Source organism: Strix uralensis, chromosome 5, assembly GCF_047716275.1.
Source record: "Strix uralensis isolate ZFMK-TIS-50842 chromosome 5, bStrUra1, whole genome shotgun sequence".
NCBI lineage: Eukaryota > Metazoa > Chordata > Aves > Strigiformes > Strigidae > Strix > Strix uralensis.
The window spans coordinates 71,168,636-71,187,795 of record NC_133976.1 but is presented as its reverse complement, the minus strand read 5'-3'; the positions used below and the strand labels follow the sequence as shown (position 1 = coordinate 71,187,795).

The 19,160-nt window shown below is 37.3% G+C and overlaps 1 protein-coding gene across 1 annotated transcript in view; it reads right to left on the bottom strand.

The window, feature by feature from the left end:
* Positions 1-402: 402 nt before the first annotated feature.
* SYT10 (synaptotagmin 10) overlaps positions 403-19,160 on the bottom strand; it is a 35,288-nt gene continuing 16,530 nt past the window's right edge. The window contains exons 3-7 of the mRNA XM_074869463.1: positions 15,208-15,772; positions 3,183-3,303; positions 2,668-2,839; positions 1,050-1,179; positions 403-474 (exon numbers count right to left, since the gene is read on the bottom strand). Of these exons, the coding sequence (XP_074725564.1) occupies positions 403-474; positions 1,050-1,179; positions 2,668-2,839; positions 3,183-3,303; positions 15,208-15,772 (1,060 nt within the window). The remainder of the gene's footprint in view (positions 475-1,049; positions 1,180-2,667; positions 2,840-3,182; positions 3,304-15,207; positions 15,773-19,160) is intronic.

The window sequence follows — 19,160 nt, the reverse complement described above, 5'->3', positions numbered from 1 at the left end:
TTACTATATCAGCTATATATGACTATTTGCTCTCCCTCAAAAGAAGTAGGCATTACAAGCTGCAATGGTTTTGAATTGCTTAAGGGATTTTTTTTCTGATTTCTTTGTCTATGCAAAGATATAGGTCATATCAAAACAGTGCTTGGATATGATACTGGATATATGCCAGTGAGAAAACAGGTAAATGAATTTGTATGAGGAAGGATTATATTTGGCTCAAGTCAACTTCATTCATATATTAAGAAATTATTATAAACTGTAATATAAGACTTAGAATAGGAAAAATGTATTTTAATAAAAAAATATGGATACAGTTCATCTGCGGAAGCTGAACCTTCTGTTTATGTAGATGTGAGCTACAAGGGAGCATTGGACACTGAACACGATGAATCCACTCGTTCCCTAGGGCGTAAGCGGTGGTTTTGGCGATGAACAAGATCCCTGGCTATCAAAACTGGTTGCTCGGCCAGGTAACTGCAAGAAAAGTGTTAGTTTTACAAATGTCATCATATCTGGCTGTGCATCATACTCATTTCAGAGGATGAGACACTTCCTCAAAGAAGAACCCAAATCACATCTAGACACTTTCTGGATCAAAGTCTCCAGCAGAACTAATAATGGAAAGAAAATTCCTAAAGTGACCTCCTAAAAATGCCTCTGACTCGTTTCACAGGCATGGGTTTATTTCACCTGTCAGGGGTGGTGCCTCTCTCTCCAAATTTACATAATCCAGAGAGCCACAAATGTCTAAAAAGAGGCTTCTCTGCTGCATTGACTCAGTTTCCTTGCCCTCACACTCTTCTTTAGGTGTTTTACTGAAGTCTTGCTGTTGGGCTTTTTCTGCCTGTCACTGGTCATGCTGTGCAGCCATGTGCTACACAGTGAGGAAATCAAATGGTCTGTGATGCCTTAGACAGCAACTCATTTTTCTACAGAGAAATGCATATCCAGATACTACATTTATTTTCATGATTCTCAGAAGCACATAAGTGTGAGAGAGAGAAAAACATTCAATATACAGAGAAGGAGAAAATTTCGCTGCTTCTTACCTCTACTAGTGGATGCCAGTGAGTTATTGGTTTACGTGGGTAAGCCAACATTTCATTCCAATGATCTCTTCCAAGCCCTTCAGCATCAATTCCTGTTCGACATACCCCAATGACCTCATTGTGCCCTACTCTGAGAATTGTAAAGAGGCAGAATATTTTTTTAATAAAAATAGTTTTAATAACATCTGATGTATAATTCTGTTTACTGGTTTAGTGCAGCACAGAATACATGCACAAAGTTTTCACATTATTTATTACAGATATTAGTTTTAGTGGTAGTACAGTAATATTAAGTTCTGTAATGGTAGCATCAAAAACCTCCAGCCACTGCCAGAATGCTTCCAGCAGCTATAAAAATAGCAATGAAGTCTTAACTCTTGCCATTAAAAGGTTACAACCCAAAAGACACAAGGACAGAAAAGGACCAGAATATACCAAATGATCTAGAAGGAAAGCATGCTTAAAGTTTGTGGGAGAGGAAAGTGAAGGAAAATGGTGGGGAATACACTTCCTGCTGCAAATCCTTCAGACATCATTTCACACTGTATTTCCCAGCTCTGACTGCTGTGGTCATTGGAACTTCAGTCAAAACTGTGAAAGGCAAGAGGCATAGCCATAATGGGCTATACGTTAATACTTCATACTCCTGGCAGTGCAACAGACTTGTTGAGGGACTCCAGAAAGTAATTTTCTGTACCTTGTCTGTATGTACCTTAGCATAAAGTTTCCTAACTTCCTCTTAGCAAACGCTTTGAAAGGAACAGCTGAAGAGGACTTAAAGTGTACAAGTTTCTGTGCTCTTCTCCCCCTAACAGCACCACAGTGTCCCTTTCACATCTGACTGAGAAGGTCTTCCTGACAGAAGTTGGAGGATGATCAGAAATCTGATGGCAAGGAAAAACAATCTGAAGGTTCATGTTACTAAATTGGACTTTCACTGTTTATTTGCCCTGAAATCTCAAGAGCTCTTACTAATAGCACTGGAATGAAGCAGACTTGGCTTGGGCATGGTTCTGTCAATCACTGTCTAGGTTAACCTGCAGTCCTTGAGCCACTCTAAGCAGGAGTCTCTTCCTGTCAGTTCTTGGTAAGGACATAGATCATTGAGGCTCAGATGTCTTATCAGTGACGGCTGAAGCCAAAGGTTACAAAGCTTCTTTACTGAGTCAACTGAAGAATTAATTATGACTTAATTCAATAAGGTAATTAGCATCTAATTCTTTTTTAGTCATCCAAATTTTCTTTGATTTCAAATACCTGCCATTTAAATAGAAATTAGAGGTTTGAGGGCCTTTTTTAAACTGGGAGACATACCTGATTTTTAAAGCTTTTACACAGTCCAGCCACCAGATGCGGACAGAAATGTATGCCAAGGCTAGTGGCTCATAAGAAGATTGATCCATGTTTCTTCCTCATCACAGTTATTTACTAGGCAGATAAAATGGCCTGAACTCTAAAAGGTGTGGAAGCTTTAAACCTCTTCAGGAAAAGACCCAAAGGCTTTATCTTTTGTGACACTGATCCTAGTTGAAAGTTCAAGGAGGTGGAAAGGAGTTGCTTGCAATGATCAGGTAACTTCTCACTGAAGATTAATGGTCAGAAAGCAAATTGTGCTTACCGATCGTAATCCATCACTGCAATGGAGAGGCTGACCTGGTCCACATTCTCTGGAGGGATATCAAAGATGATGGCCTCGTTATAAACGGGATTGAGTGTGTTCTTCTTCGTAGTCGTTTTCCGCTTTTTCAGTCTTCGACCCTCACACATCAGTGACACTTTGACATATGGATCTGAGTAACAGATAATCAGTTGTGTGCATTTCGACTCAAAGTCATTCAAATGTGTAGTGTAAGAGCAATATTTTTAGTAAGGATGTCATATTGATAGGACAAAAAATTACAAAGATTTTAGTGCTTTCAATATGCTGTCAATGCAAAGGAAAGGTATAGGCATTCTGAACAGACATACTCACTGCCAGGCCAAAGACAGCCGGTAGATCTGAACAGGGCCTATCTCCACTGTCCTGCTATTTCCATTTCACAACCATGTTAAACACACAAAACCCAAGGAGTTCCTATTTGTCACCTTCCTGAATAGACTCTGCCTTGTTATTTAAAAAAGAAGTAGATTCACCTGATGCGCCAGTTATATCCATTGCTTTGAGATTCCTACATTTGATGACTGTTAATGTCATTCTCCCAGCAGTAGGCAAATAACAAAGGGAAAACATGATCTCACCCAAATCTATGCTTTCCTGAAAAAGAAAAGCAATGATTAGAAATCTGACCAAACTGCCAACAATTCAGTTCAGATCATGCAAAAATTTAGAAATTCTTTTTTAACATTGAGAGACTTCATTTGCAGCCTCGGATGCTTTTGAAGACATCACAAACAATTTTCAGAAATTATTTCTATAAAAGATGGAAAGAGTACCAACAGGATATTATTTTAGTGACAGGATGTAGAATTATTAAACTGAGAAATTAAAACAAAAGCAGAGCCAAAATTTCTGGATTCCTGATATGTTTGTGTTGAATTCACACAAATGAAAAGGTGCTGAATATAGAATGTCAAGTTCTGCTCTTGTGAAGACTCAAACTCCATCACCCCCAATCGAAAAAAATCTGGTGAGATATTTAGATCATACACATTTACATGCCTTTTACCCACTGGAATTTATGTAGGAGATTTATTTCTGCACACATGTATGCATATACAAAGTTTATCCTGTCTAAGTGCTTTGAAAAGATAAATGTGCTTGTAAAAGTTGCTAGCTTTATTGCTCTCACTGTGCTTTGAGGGGTTCTGTTCTAGAAGAAACGCAAAGAAAAGGAGTAACACCTACAACTTCCCTGTCTCAACAGCAAATTTTTGGAGGATAATAGAAAGATGGATAACATCCATATGGATCTTAATAATCTCACAAAAAGATAGTTTCTATGTTGAGACAATATGCTGTGAATTCAGGCAATATGATGTTGCTATACAGTTCAGATGCCACAAGACTTGAGAAACGTAATCTAAGGAAAAGATTCCATCAGTTCTTATTTTCTCTTTTCTCACAGTTATATAATTATTCCAATACCATAGAAGTTTAGTTGTTGAGATGTTAGTTATGTTCTAAATTGTTCCCATTCTTCAAAGATTTTAAATATACCCCAAAAAAAGTCCAAAGAAAATTGCATATTAAGAACAACTCGGGATTTTTAAATATGAGCTTGTAAGGAAGTCACTTCTATAAGGTACTACTCTCAAGCATGATCAGGTGATCTCAAAGGACTTTTTGGACTACTACTAAAAAGCTTATTTTTAATTTCTCAGCTTCAATATTTTATCTGTCAAACCTACAGAGTACAAATTTGTTTGAGAACTGCTGGATTTACTGTACAGCTGTTCCAGAACTGGAAGGCAAGCATGATATATTTTTAAATGATACATACTAAAATAATGACTGCTGTGTAGATGACAAATACATTGCTTATAGTCATGAGACAGACTGGGGCTTCTTTTTCACATTTTTCAGCTGCTTCTATGAACAGTTTTATTGACTTCATTTGGGTTAATACTCTATCTAAATTGAAGTAGGTAATTCAGAACTTTCTTGAGTAAAGATGGACTTACATGCTTCAGGGTTTTTGGTTTTTTGTGGTTTTTTTTATTCCCTGCATTGCAGACTTTAAATTGAAGAACGCGGTTTTAGAATAGCTTTAAATTCTTTGTTACACTGTTAATAAGATACTGACTTTTGTATAGGTTGTTCAATTCACATGTTCAGTCATTTTGCTGGGATTCTGTTCTGAGAATTAACAGACTGATAAGCATGTGAACATGCACTGTGGGCAAATTTCATGCTTGTCAGAATTTCAAGATTTCAGATTCCTCAGGATTTCAAAATGATTTAGCTCATTCAGTCCACATAAGATAAATAAAGCTATTTGACATCTTAGCCCAACCAGAGTGCAGAATTTTGTGCCACTGAGTCCTTTAACAAACTCACTTTTCTATCTCAGGAAATATAAATAAAACTTGAACAAATGAAGTGTAATAATTTTCACTCATTTGTTAAAGTTCCAAGTGCTCTTTGTTATATTTTACAGTTTTTGTCATATTTGAAATCTGTTTTAAGCACAGCTTCTGTTACTAGCATTACTTTCTGAATTCAGAGTCTGATTGTTGTTCCTCATATCCATATGTCAAAGAGATCTCACTCTCTTATTTGAAAAGGAAACATAGATCCCCCACATACAGTGCTTCAAAGTTTAAGGTCTATGTTGAGACAGGTGATGAAGATGGGTGGGATCATAAAACATAGTGGGCAGCTCATAAAAAGGACTAATTCTTCCTTCTTCAGAGAGATGACTTGTGTAGGTGAATAGAGAAAAAATAATTTTTGCAAGATGGGAGTATGAACTTGAGTATTCTATTATTTAGTTTTGAAGACAATTTGGATAGACACAGATTTGGTGAGCTCAAATGATAAACAAGACTACAGACAGGCCTATTTAGCATGACTTAAAGACTTTAAAATAAGCATTGCTCAAAATACTTGCAAAACTCCATATGGTGGTTACTCTACCACACTTTTTTGAAGAGCAGAGCAAAGCATCTGTGCTTAACAAAATGGCAACCATTTAAGGCTTATGCTCAGTCCTTTTTCCTTCTGTTCTGAACACCATGTACTGAAGTTATATTGAAAAGGAGCTTGGAAAATCCCCTGCAGTCAAACCCAGTGTTTTAGACCACGCAATGAATAAGCAAATGCCTTAATGCAAAAAGAAATGCTTGATCAACAAATCACAGGAAACTTTTCTCTCCACACAGCAGACTGACCAAAGGGCAGATGTACTGAAGTTACCAGAGCTCTGTAACCTGTGTATTGAGTACTCAGTTTGAAGTGGTAAGGGATGGTTTTAAGATTGGGAAAAGGCTCTCTACCTCTCCACTGCTTATGCAGGCATTTTCAGACACCTATGACCTATACATGGAAAAAATGTGGCTTGTGCTGCCCTGAAATGTCTGATTTTCTTATTGTGCAACAACAGTCATGTTGGTCTATGCACTATTTCAATAGATAAATTCTGCAGTAGACTAGTAGACTCTTGTCTATATCAAAGACATTTATGAGTCACTCATTGTAAGATCAAAGGACTAGAAATAAAATTAGTAGTTACCCTGCACTAGGCACCATTTAACTCTCCTCCTGGTGGAGAGAACTGACTGTCATAGACTGCCACCACAGACTCAGAGTTTCCATGGCCCTCAAATTGAGTTAAAACACAACTTCTTTCAGAATCCTTTAAACAACTCTGATGATTTCACCTTTTTAAATTAATTTGGTACTAGTTGTGGCATCTGATGTTTACTGACAATTTTGTAGTCAGTGCCTTTTGGTTAGTAAGGAATAGAAAGTCCTAGTACTTTTACTAAGTTTCTACTCTGAGTATCTGCTGAAATCAGTGGTCTGTCTTCATACTTGAGTGAACTGACAATACCTTGTTAGGACCTTTAAAAGTCATAGTGCAACTGGGGATTAAGATATTAAAATGCATCATTAAAATAACTATTATTTGGAAATCAATCACACAGTGTGAAGCCCCAACTTTTGAAGGACTAAGATTAAAATTATGCATATATATATATATATGATAGCATCAGAAGCTGGGTATTGAGTAAAATGTCTGGGACATCACCATTTTGCCCCTACTTTTTTTGTTAACTTGAGCACTAGAGGTTCATTAATTTGGAGCTGAGTACATAGGTTCAGACACAGATAATGAACAAAGTAAGGCTCAGCATTGAAACTTCTCATGGCAATCTTTGTCTACCACATTGATTATCATGAGTAACATTTTTAAATGCCCCAGATCCTTAAGTATTATTGATTTTAATTGAGATTTAAAAATAGGATTTATAAATTACTTCAGAATCCCAGGGCTCTGGAAAATGTGTATTTTTCTCACTTTATAATACACTAGATAAATAAGTTCACACGTCATCTGACAGGAACCCTTCAATCCAATCAAATCTGAGGAAGCCAAGGCACAGACTGCCCTCAACAATCAGGTCTACATTTCAGTCCACCTCAAACAAAACACAACTCAGAAGACACAAGCCTGGACCCAGTGGTTGCCATTCATGCAAATTTTTAACTATGCTTCAGATTGTCTTACATGTATCATAAAGTCACTTAGAATTCCACATTACTTGGGTAACACTCATGAAATTTTATTTCTTTCCTAGATCTATTCTGAGTTTTTCTTTTTCTTTTTAAATTAAACTTAGATTTCAATTAACAGCTAGCTTTACAGATGCTTGTAATGATTCCTCCCCCTCCAACTTCCAATAACGGGTACAGAAAAAAACCTCATCGAGCACAGCTGCACTAATGCAAAAGGAAGCATTTGTTGGTACTGCATATCTCTTCATTTATTTCCCTTTTGTGTACACAAGCCATCATACAGAACTAAGGAGCTGGAATGGTGGCAAGCACTATACAGCTTCAGTTATTTTTATGGCTCCCAGTTTACCTCACTATCCAATCCATTTTCTGGTACAGCAATTCTAGAAACAAAGAAAACACCAATTTCAAATGCATATGTCAGCTATTCAGATGAACTTGGGGTTTTTTTATGTTCAGAATACAGATTCTTCAGACAGCGTAATTCTCATCCCACAAAAGAAACCACACCTGAATAGATGTCCTAGTCATTATTTCCATTAGGTTTCCCGGGTTCTGTCCACATTCTCTGCTTTACGGGCTCTTGGGAAATCTGTCCAGGAGTTGGCAAAGTCAGAGGAAAGGTCCTTATTCTATGATTTTTGTTATCGTATCCAACGGACACCAGTGCTCTCATTTTCACACATGCCTGTAGAAGCAGCAGCATTTCTACAGAGGCTGTGCTCCCTGCTCACAATATGGATAAACAGGGGAGAGGTGTGAGGGGAAGTTTGAAGCTCTTGTAGAGGAGCATCAATTAGCCTGATCTGAGTTTTTAGAACTGTTGTTGATGGAGAAAGCTTTGCTGTCTCTTACTCCAATAAATTTCCCTGTTGTTTCCATTAAATTCGATAGAAGAGACAACTTTTAGCTAGGAACCTCTGTAAAATCAGAGATCCTTCCATGTTCAGGGTAGTTTCTTCTCACACATCACCACCCATAATCCTGAACTGAACAGGAAGAATTATTTACTGGCTATACTGACAGTGTAAGAACTTCCATGGTTCTCCAAGATCTTAACAGGTTTCCTATGCTAGCAGGAGTGAAAAGCTTATAGGGAACTGATACGTGAAATAAGGTGTCATTTTTGCATCACTTTTTGATCACAAGTGAACTTTAGGCCATTTGTATACTGATGCTTCTTTATTCTTCTTTTTCCTTAGTTTTTCAAGTTTTGCAATTCAAACAGTCTTAAAAGAGCAACTCACTATGGATTCTTACAATGAGCTATGTAAATGTTACTGGAACTAAAAAATGTACACACTTATTGTTACTAGTGTGTCATGAATTTCCATTGTTAAAATAACAAATATTTGCATAATTAATACTGCATTAAAAATGAAAAATCCCTCAAAAACTTCCTTGTTGTTATTTTCATTATAATTCAGATTATCATAACCCACAGTAATCATTTTAATTCTTAATTTCAATTTTAATATCCAGAACCACTTTCCTATTAATTGTAATTTAAATGATGTTTTAAAGATTGCATGTGAGAGTAGCATAGCCAAAATACTAAGGATGGCATTAATTTATTTCGTACCAGATTCTTAAGTGATTTGCAAATTTTTTTCTCTTTATTTTCCTGCTGTATTTTGAGTAAGCATCTGTACTAACTAATAATAATTTTCTAGATATTAAAGAAGTTATTCAGGCATTTACATTCCTAGACTTTTAGCTGCTTTCTTCAGTCACACTGAAAATTGCTTTTCTGTATAGTATGCAAATTTCTTTAAGAAAAATGCATTGGCAGAACTAGACTTTTGGATTACTTGAATATTTCAGGAAGATAATTCCCCCAAAGGACAGATTTTTCTCTCCATCTCTTTTTCTTGTTCTGTTTAGAAACGTATTATGTATATTCCTGTTTTCCAAGAATCAGGGATAAAATAAAACATAATGGTAAATGTTGGGGGTTGAATGGAAAGCAAAGAAAAGGGAAACCTGTCCTCTCAGACAGTTAACTAAGAATGTATTAAGACATTTCTGGTTTTGAGGTATTGATCAAGAGTTAAAAGAATGATAGGAAAGAGCAGTACAGAAATCTACTTGTCTGTCTGTTTTCTCATCTATGCATTTAGAATTTGATGGTATTTATGCTATGATAGAAATTGTCAAACGTTTCATGAAGCTTGAACTGGAGAACTAATTCTACCGTATCTGAAGTAGGTATCATTTTACTTTGGAAACCTGGTCCCCACAGCTAATATTTATTTTCCTCTCCTGTTATTCTTTGCATATAAAATCCAGCTCTTTTTCTTCCTCCCAGCACCACTTACTGATTGAGCTGTTGTCCTGGGAAATGCATCAATGAAGTTTGTGTTTGTTCTTGTGTCTTTGGAAGACAGTATGGAAGCAGTGGGACCTGTTGCTCTATAATGACTGCATCTTCTGCTTGTGGAGGCCTAATACTTGTTTTTGCCTGACATCCTGATTGCTCTGGGTAAGCGCAGCTGCTGATTGCAGTTCTGATTGCATAGACAGGACTCTGAGATAGCACGCTGGGTCCAGCAGGCTGAATGCTCTCAATAGCGCCCCAGGAAGTCTCCTGGGTGCTTCTTTTGTCATTCCCTCTGTACATAACCATCTGTCTTATGCACCAGGGGGGTAGTTTTATCTTGCCAGTCAGCAAGGAAGCCCATTCTTGCTTTGGAACAGCTGAGAACAGAGGTACTTCTGTGAAATAACTGTGGCATCTACCAGCATGTGAACGAGACAAAATGTATGTGGCTTCCCATATAAAGATGCTCTTCTGAAGCAGCAATGCATTGACTGCAAAGAGACTATTGGCAGTGAGAAACTCAGAGAGCACTTAGGGCACAGCAGGTCAGTTAAGCCATGCACCTTAGCATAGCTACCATGGTACCACCTGGATGCAGAGATATTAACTTCCCTTGAGGAAACCATATTCTTCATTCATCTCATATTTCTTACTGTTAAGGTAGACTGAAAGTAGCAGTTTGCCTCTAGGAAAGCAGAATATTCAAATAATTTGTCATTTCAAATGAAAAGAAACAAATAGTAATAGAAACTTTTCCTGCTTTCAACAACTAAACAAAAATTCACTCTTCCTCCACTGTCTTTTCTAGTTATCACCCAGACCAAAAGCAGTCCCAAACCTAAATGAAAAACCTCAATACATTTCCTGTAAAGACTGACCCAGAGTATTCTCTCATCTACTCAGCAGCAGGTGATCACATAAATCCTTTATATCACTGTCCCTGAGTAGAAATGACAAGTGCCAGCTATTCTTGGCTTTAAAGGGGCTGTTCCCATTATAGAGATGATAAATGTTTCTATACTGACAAGCCTTTACTCTTTCATGCCTGTTTAACATTGTGTTAAAGATTTTATGTACATTTCCAGAAACACTAACAGTCTAAGTCCATTCTGATGAGGATGGCTAACTGTAGGGCATAGTCCACTACACTGCTGGTGATAAAACATTTCCTGATAGTGCTGCTCGGAACACCAAGAAATAGGACAATCCTTATAATGTGGCCTCAGAATTTGACTACCATAAGACATATCTTTGTCAGCTCTATACCACTATTGCCTTACTCAGAGTAAGGTCTAGTGTGCCATTTTTTGTCCACTTATGAAATAGTGAACTATGGAGAAAACTAAGCAAAGATAATGCCTGCCATTGCTCTGGATGAACTGCAGAGGTGGGCTTCATTCTTGCTCGATCAGGATGTCAGAAGAATCTCTTTCCATAACAGAGGCCAACAGCTAGAAGGATTACCTATGTGACATCCTGCTCTGGCAAGTGTTTGAGATAAATGAACTGAGACAAATGTTACTGTCCCGCTTATTAAAAAAAAGGTATTTAAGCACTTCTGTCTTTCTGAACAATGCTATTCACTTATATTCCAAATGCTTTAGAAACAGCAATCGCAAATCATGGACATCACATGAAGTCTGTGTCTTTACAAAACCTTCTTTTATATCCCACTTCACAAATGAGAAAACTGCAGCACTGAAATGGCTGGCGTCAGAAAATGTGATAATAATCAAGTTCCATCTGTCCACATGAGATAATTTAAGAGGCTACAAATATATGACAGCTCCATGACTAACATCCTCAAGAGACTACCACTGTGCTGGAAATGGCTTTCATCTAAATTGAGCCCTATTTTTTTTCCCCCAACTGCATAGTTTTCTATAATTGGTTACACTAACAGAGTTCCCAGAATACCTTCGGAAAAAAAATGTTTCTGACAGTCACTTGCCAATATTTTTAGGCAACGATGTTAGAGGCAGAGATTTCCAAAGCAATCAATCACTTAAAAAAGTATAATAGGAAGTTAATAGACTTTCACAAGAGGTGGTCTTTTTGCCTAAACAATTTTACAACAGTGACTCTTTGCACTTAAGTGCTTGTTAGCAATTCCAATAAATGAGTTTTCTTTTTTTAAAGTATGCGGTGTATTTTGATAGTAACAAAACCTCAGAAATGTATGCAAGAATCAAAAGCACTTCATAAAAACAGAAGCTAGATATGTTGACTAAACAATCCATTTGATATTATTCGTTTGTCTCTGATGTTATGAATTAATTTCCTGAAGTGTATTAAAAATTACAGTATTCCAAAACACTGAATAACCTTCATAGGTGGTCCAAAGCTGACTCTTGAGTTTTTCTTTTTTTAAATTAATCAAACAAACAGTAGTAAATGATGGATTATTTATTGAAAATTCAATCACCTATGTATAAGCAAAAATGGGGGATATTAATATCATCAGATATCTAGGATACTTCTTTTTCACAACCAATTTTACACCAAATTTATCTTGATAATTTAACATTAAGAAATGAAAATGCTTTAGCACTTACAACAGGTACATGCTACGTACTATACAATAGCTGTAGGTTTTCAACATAACATGTAACAGAGAAACAATGGTATGAATGAAAAATAAAAGGAACAAAATACAAACTACAGAAGATGAATAAATATCAACAGTTGAAAACCATAAGAATAAAAATGAGCATGTGGGGAGGGGCCAATCCTGCACTTCTATAAAATAGTTTCAAATTAGTGTTATGAGCAAAAAAAAAAAAAAGTATTCGAACTGTAGATTCCCAGAGAGTCACTAGTTTTATGGCCAAAAGGAGTCAGTGCAAACATCCAGTCTGATTTTCCCCACACTGTGTATTTCCTGTACCAAACAGAAACTCTTTATGGATGTGCAAGCAAATCTTTTTAAAATTATGTTAACTACTGACAGAGAGCCTTCGCATAGCAGAGAATCTCCTGATCTGTGGTAACTTCCTTCAATGGTAAAATCTTGCAGTTCATTTGCTTGGTAAATCTGTCTAGTAGGTGTTCAACTCTGAAACTGCAGAGCCGGTGTCATAAAAATAGATTCTTTCCAAGCAGGTAATAGGAATGATTTTTACCCTCAGTCTACTTTCTGAATAGAAAATTCTTGACTATGGAAGAGATGTAAAAGACTCAAAGGTGAGGAGAGGCTACTACTGTGTTTTTTAAGTTTTGGACCTATCCTTTGATCTACTACTTCTACCATTTTCTACCATCTATCCTTTAGCAACAGCATGAGCATAACATGGCTGTAAGGAGCACGTCTGAACAAAAGGCTGAAAAACTTCACAGAACATACAATAAAACAGAGCAGAGATGAAGAAGGAAAAAGCATGAGAGAAATACATTTGCAGAATGGCATCTTGATTCCTATGCTCTACTGTGTAAGTAAGGACCTTCCCACTGAGACAGCCAGTTTGCTTTTCAAAGATTTTTTCTGAACACCAAAGCACACTTGCCTGGAGTACAGTTATTTTTTCACTAATTGCAGAACCAGCTGGATCTTTTTTTTCAAGGCTTAATCCAAGTCCAATTGACTGGCAAGCATTAGTTATTTAATTGCTAGTTAGTGACTTTGGTAAACTTCAGATCTGGTGCTTAAGACTATAATTCCCCATTGATTAACATCTAATGCACTGTTTATTCATGTGCAGGATTGGCTTCCTCATCTTGCAGTTTCTGAAATGGCAGGACTAGAAATCTTTATTACTAACCAATTTTAATCTACATGAAAAAGCTGAAGTAAAACACAAGGCAGCATATTGCACATGTAGTAACAAGATATCTTACAGGATTTTGCCAGGAAAAATCAATTAAACCAGTTTCTTATATAATTTTCTGAGAACAGTGTAAGGCTTATGAAATCTGATGCAGTCACCTAATACTAGAAGTTATCTCAATTTTATGTGTTTATTGTTAATGGTTTAAGTGGAGACAACTTATTCATAAGCATGGAATACTATAAACTATAGTGGCTGAAAGGCTCAACTCTAAAAACTTCATCTTTCTCTTAAACTTCATACATAGTAAAACACCAGCACAGTGAATTAAACCCTATAAATGCATGTACTAACCCTTAGTGAGGAAGAAACTTGAATTAGAGTTCAGCACTAAGATTAGCAACCATTTTCATTCAGATGTATATCAGTACCTCTCCTAACTGCATAATTTGGTATGGCATTTCAATCTGCTTAAAACCAGTGATGAACAGTCCAAGGATTCTAATTTGCTGAAACCATTCTAGTTATCAGCTAAAAATCTCACACACACGCCTGTTGCAAAGGATCAGCGACCATCTAAATCAGTACTAAAGTATTAAAGATAATATCGAAGCTAGAAGAAATTTTAAAAAATTACTGGTCTATTATTCCAAGACCTTAAACACAGATTCAATTTTAAGCTTGAGAACACAGTTCTTAAATTTACCTGAAATCTGAGCTTGATCAAACTAATCATACACAGATGCAGTTTTCTGGAGGTGTGCCAAAGGCTGTTCAGTTTGGTAGACCCAGAAGCTAAAATAATAACTGTTCTTGTGAATTCACATTCAAAAACTGTCTCCACTATGCTCTGCTCCCTAATACTTCTCCTTACTTAGGAAACACAGTGCTCATGCTCAAACCGGTGAGAAAATACCAGACCTCTTTGTCTTTCTAGTCATGCAGACCTAGACCTCCCTGTCTAGCAGGTATGAACAGCATGAAAGCATTTGGGAAAAGAGGCATGGGAAGTCTCCGGCTCTATTGAAGGGATGGTACTGCTTCTGTCACTGAAGCAGTGTCTACTACTGCTCTGCCCTCTGTTCATCCCCACTGTGGAAGTCCAGCCATGCTCAAACCCAGGGATGACCCAGACTGTTTTGGATATCTCCACAGAACTAGGAATGGGAAAACTTCTATATAAAAAAACCCCACGTCCTACCATTTAATTTTTTTTTTTTCACTCCTCAAATTCCAGACAGGGAAGGTGAGTTTGGATTTCAAGGTTAATAAAGACAATGTTTGGAGACTGGTGGTTTTTCTGTTGGTAGCCTATCATCCATCCTGTCATCCATGCACAGACCTTCTTTTCTTGCTTGCAATGATAAACAATAATTTCTATTTTCTAACTGTACTTGCTTGTGTTGTGTCTCTTGAGTTTTGCTAGTAACCAGCAGCAACACAGATACATCTGCTGGGGACCCTAAGCAGCCAGCAAAGAACATTTTAGATTTCAAGCATTTTTAGACTCTCTCTCTTCCTTCACAAGATTCCCAACCCATGAAAATCTGCTAACAAGAGCAGGATGGTCATTTTGAAGAACAGGGTATTTTGCTAACAGGACAATGCTAGTTGTTCTTGTTAAGCAGTGACTTTCATGATGTACTATTTAATTAATAAACCTAATTTATATTTGCACAATGAGCCATAGGATGACTGTATGTTCCCATAAGATTTTTTAGTAATTAAATTGTATAGCTTCCTAAGCATCTTATTCTCTATGCTCAAAAGAAAATATTGACAACTTTTTTTTTTTTTTTTTCTTTCAGACTCTTGCTGATAAACAGGATGCTCTGCCACAAATTACAAAAGAGAAATGAAAATATCACATTAACGCTTTTGGAACACATTACTTACTGTGGTGGCACAGTGGATGTCTTTCCATACATTGGCTTCCCTGGAGAGATCTGAGACTTCAAAAAGGTTATCAAGAATAACTTCCCCAATCATGTCATGTCTAGAAAATCTGTCAAAATCATAAACACTGAAATGCAATTTCCTGTTGCTGAGCTGATCATAGGCTACAGGAAACTGAAAGGTTTCATCAAAAACAGGATTTAATGTCTTTCTGTGAACTCGTGTCTGAAACTTCTTTTTCCTATCTGGAAGCAGATAAATCTTAACGTAGGGGTCAGATGTTCCTGTGAAGTCTTTAGCAGGCAGATCTAAGGCTTTGACAATTGTCACAGCCAGAAGTTCATTCTCATAATCATACCGGAGAGTGAAGTTAAGTTTTCCGCATGTTTTCACATCTTCTTGTTGCCCATCAGAATCCACAGACTTCTGTTTGTAGAGTTCCGGTTTTATTCTCCCAATGCTGGTTGTTGTCTCTCCCCTTTGCAAAACTGGATCTGTCCCCATGTTAAAATCAACACTGGACACTTGCATCTGCCTTGGCAAGTGCCTCCTGAAAGAATTGTGCCTGCACACATACACATACACACACACAAAATAAGCCATGGTTATCTGCAGGAAAAGATCTGGCTGTTACTAAGTAGAAAATACAAGACGACCAAATTAGTAAGGGTTCCTCTCTTTAAAATAATTTTAAAATAATCCCCACAAATGTTTTGCAAGTGTTAAAACACCCTTGAGAGGAAATGATCATTCAGAATGAACTTCTTGGCCTGAGAGACACCCAGTGTCCTGGCACTACATATATTTATAACCTTGTTTGCAGGCTATGCAGCTGAAACTGAATTCAGGTAATTTCACAGAACAAGTTGACAGTTACAACACTGCTTGATCCCACTGTGCTAGGGCCTGAGTAAAGTATAGTCAGGCAGAAAAGAAATCACTTGCAGAACTGTCATCAGTACTTCCTGGATTTTGGAGGCATTCCTTGGTGGTTTTCCAACTAAATATTTACCAAACTTCATACCGATCACTGTGAAAGGCAGCTGAAAAGGCCATGCAGAACTATGGACATTTTCAGCATAGTGCCTTGTCGTCCTACAACATCTTACATTCACCTGCTTGGTAGTTGCTACACTGAGGTACAGACTACCTTCTCCAGTCAGACTGGGAACATTTTGTTCTGGATGCAATACATGTCAAAGTTTTGGTAAACATTTTTCTGTGATGGGGTTTTTTTCCTTCTGTTCTCACACTGTTGTGTAGTGTATTAGAAAGCTGATTCTTGTACTCCTACCAAGAAACAATATGTTTAAATCCTTGTAATTCTGAATGCAGTGTTGCATAAGCATATGTATTTATGGGCTTATGTTGACTCATGAACATCAATGGAAATTTGTGCCTTTCCTATGAAGAGTGAAATCAAACCCCTGGCATGTCATACAGCCTTACAGTAGTATAAAAACACTGGTCAAAAACCTTCATAGAATTAATCATCAGCCGATGCCATTATGACCACACTGTCCAGTTTATTTTTTGGGCATTTTCACATTTCCTTGATACTTCACTACTCCAGCAAACTGTACTGGAAAAGCTCACTGCCTCCTCCTGTGAGCATACTTAGTTGCCATTAAAAAACAATTTAATTGTCAGAATTTCCTCTGCTTTTTGCAATCAATTGCTTATTAATGCCAAATGCAGCCTTGCCTTATTGCTTGGTTTCCCTATGGTGTTGTGTTCTGAAAACAAGAGGTTTCACAGCTGTGTGTTTCTTTCTTTAAATCAGAAATGCAAATTGTCCATTTGAAAGCAACCAGGACTCATTTCATAGATATTATTTGTATTTTTGCTGTAAGTGAAGTGGTTGCAGAAGGCATGAAGCACAGAACTACCACAGTTCAGCTGAGCAGAGATACAAGAGGGTAATCTGCAGCCATTAAATAATAGACAAGAACGTTTCCCCTTTTGGCTGTTTCAGTACTGCTAGGTGCAGGGAGCAGTCCTAGCATAACACAAGAATAGTGGAGGGAGAACTCCATAGTCTAGATTTGAAGTAGCTCCAAAAAGTCCAGGTGTTTTGATCTCAAATTTAGATGAAAAATACACCTCTCTCGTAACACATTCTACCTTTTTTTACAAACAGACAAGTTGAAAGATCTTCTTTTTCTTAAATGTTAAAACTCCCTGAATTCATAGTATGCGATGCCCACATTGGAATGGAGTGAGGAGTAGAAAGGCCCTAACTAGTCAGAAAAGTACAATACTGTCCTCAGGGAGTTTCAGGGCTGTCCTTGTGCCTTTGTCCTTTGAGAAGTCCAGACTTGTAGTGTGCTAAACACAGGGAAGGAACTGAACTCCACCCAAAATGTAGTGACAATAAATATTTGGGCACTCAGCAATTTAGGCAGTAGCTCTCTAGTATCTCTGAGTCATCATGAAGTCCAGCAAGACCTGTGTTACTGCTACTTCTACCGGTGCTAAGGAAACCTGTGCAGGTAGGCCTTCCTCACACCTGCAGCTGTAGTACTGGGATGCCCAGATAATCATGTTCAAACTCTGCCATAGACATGCAGTGTCAAAAACTGCCTGTGAAGGGGAAACAGTGAAGCTGACTGTGTGGCATTTCCAGTTTGAGTAAAAATGGATACATGGCAAATTCTCTTTTCCTCGACTTCTCTTGCATTTATGAAGATCTGGTTAATACTTGTAAAAATAATGTATAAAACCCCAAATCTATGATTTCTAAGGTACCAACCTTCTTTCAAATTTTCAAACTTTATGCACATAAGATCCTCTAGTGGATGTAATCCTTGTTGTGATATGTCACTAAGTAAAACAGTGCAGCTGTATCGCTGCTCCCTGTGGGAACCAGCAGCACTTTTGCTCTAGAAAGCCAAAGTGCTAATTACATAGGGCCTACTATCTGTTCTGAGTCACAGCATTTCACCAAGATAGCTAATTGGTCTGTTAATTATTAAGATGCTTCATTGTTGTCATGGCAACATATTTATCTTCCTTTGTTCTGCAATAACAAAGGAATTAATGACTCTGATAATGAGGTACTAGGATGTCAGGCAACCAGGTTGTGAAAATGCTGTGAAGCTACTAACATGTGCAAATCCAGGTACTTCAACCTCTACTGGCTCTTACATGTAGAACTGCTATAATACACATGCCTTCCATAACTTAGAACAAATACAGTTTGAGTGACTGTAAATCTGTATGTAAATCTCTATTATAAAATAATGATAGTGTGAAGCTTATTTCTAACTCAGGAAGACTGACATGTATGACAAAAGAAAAGGATAGGATGCTGATTTATGATACGACTTGAGATTTATGAGGTGTGTCTCTGGTCTAGCTTTCCTAGATGACATTAGACTGATGTTTTGGACCAAATCCAGGAATGGACACCAGCACTTGTGGTAATTAGACAGAACAGAGACTGCTGTCTCCTCCTTGCAATCATCAGTCAACAGACCTGCTTGGGTTTTTTTTATCTTAACATTCCTACGCACCTCACTTTTGCCTTTGTGCCTCCTGGGAACCGACTTACTCTTTGCAGAGCTGAATGATAAGCTCCTCTCCCACCTAATGCTAAAGAGCAAAAAGCATGTCCTTTGAAAATACAGGTGAACATCTGGAGAAAGGATATTATCATAGAAGCAATAAACTATATTACAGAATACTTTCACAAAGTACTGGGAAGAGTGGTTCTCAATAACACAGAGCAAAGATGTTTGTAAATGAACACCACTGATGCAGGACTTATTCTCATGTAGTTTACTGGTTAATTGGGATCAAGGACTAAAGAGCTTTTTTTTTTTTTTTTTGACAAGCAGGTATTATCGGGAACTATAAAACTATAGTTCTAATTAAGCAGAAATGCATCATTTCCCTACACTAACATGTCTCCATGTTAAATGTACAGTCTATAAAAAGTGATCAGGCACATT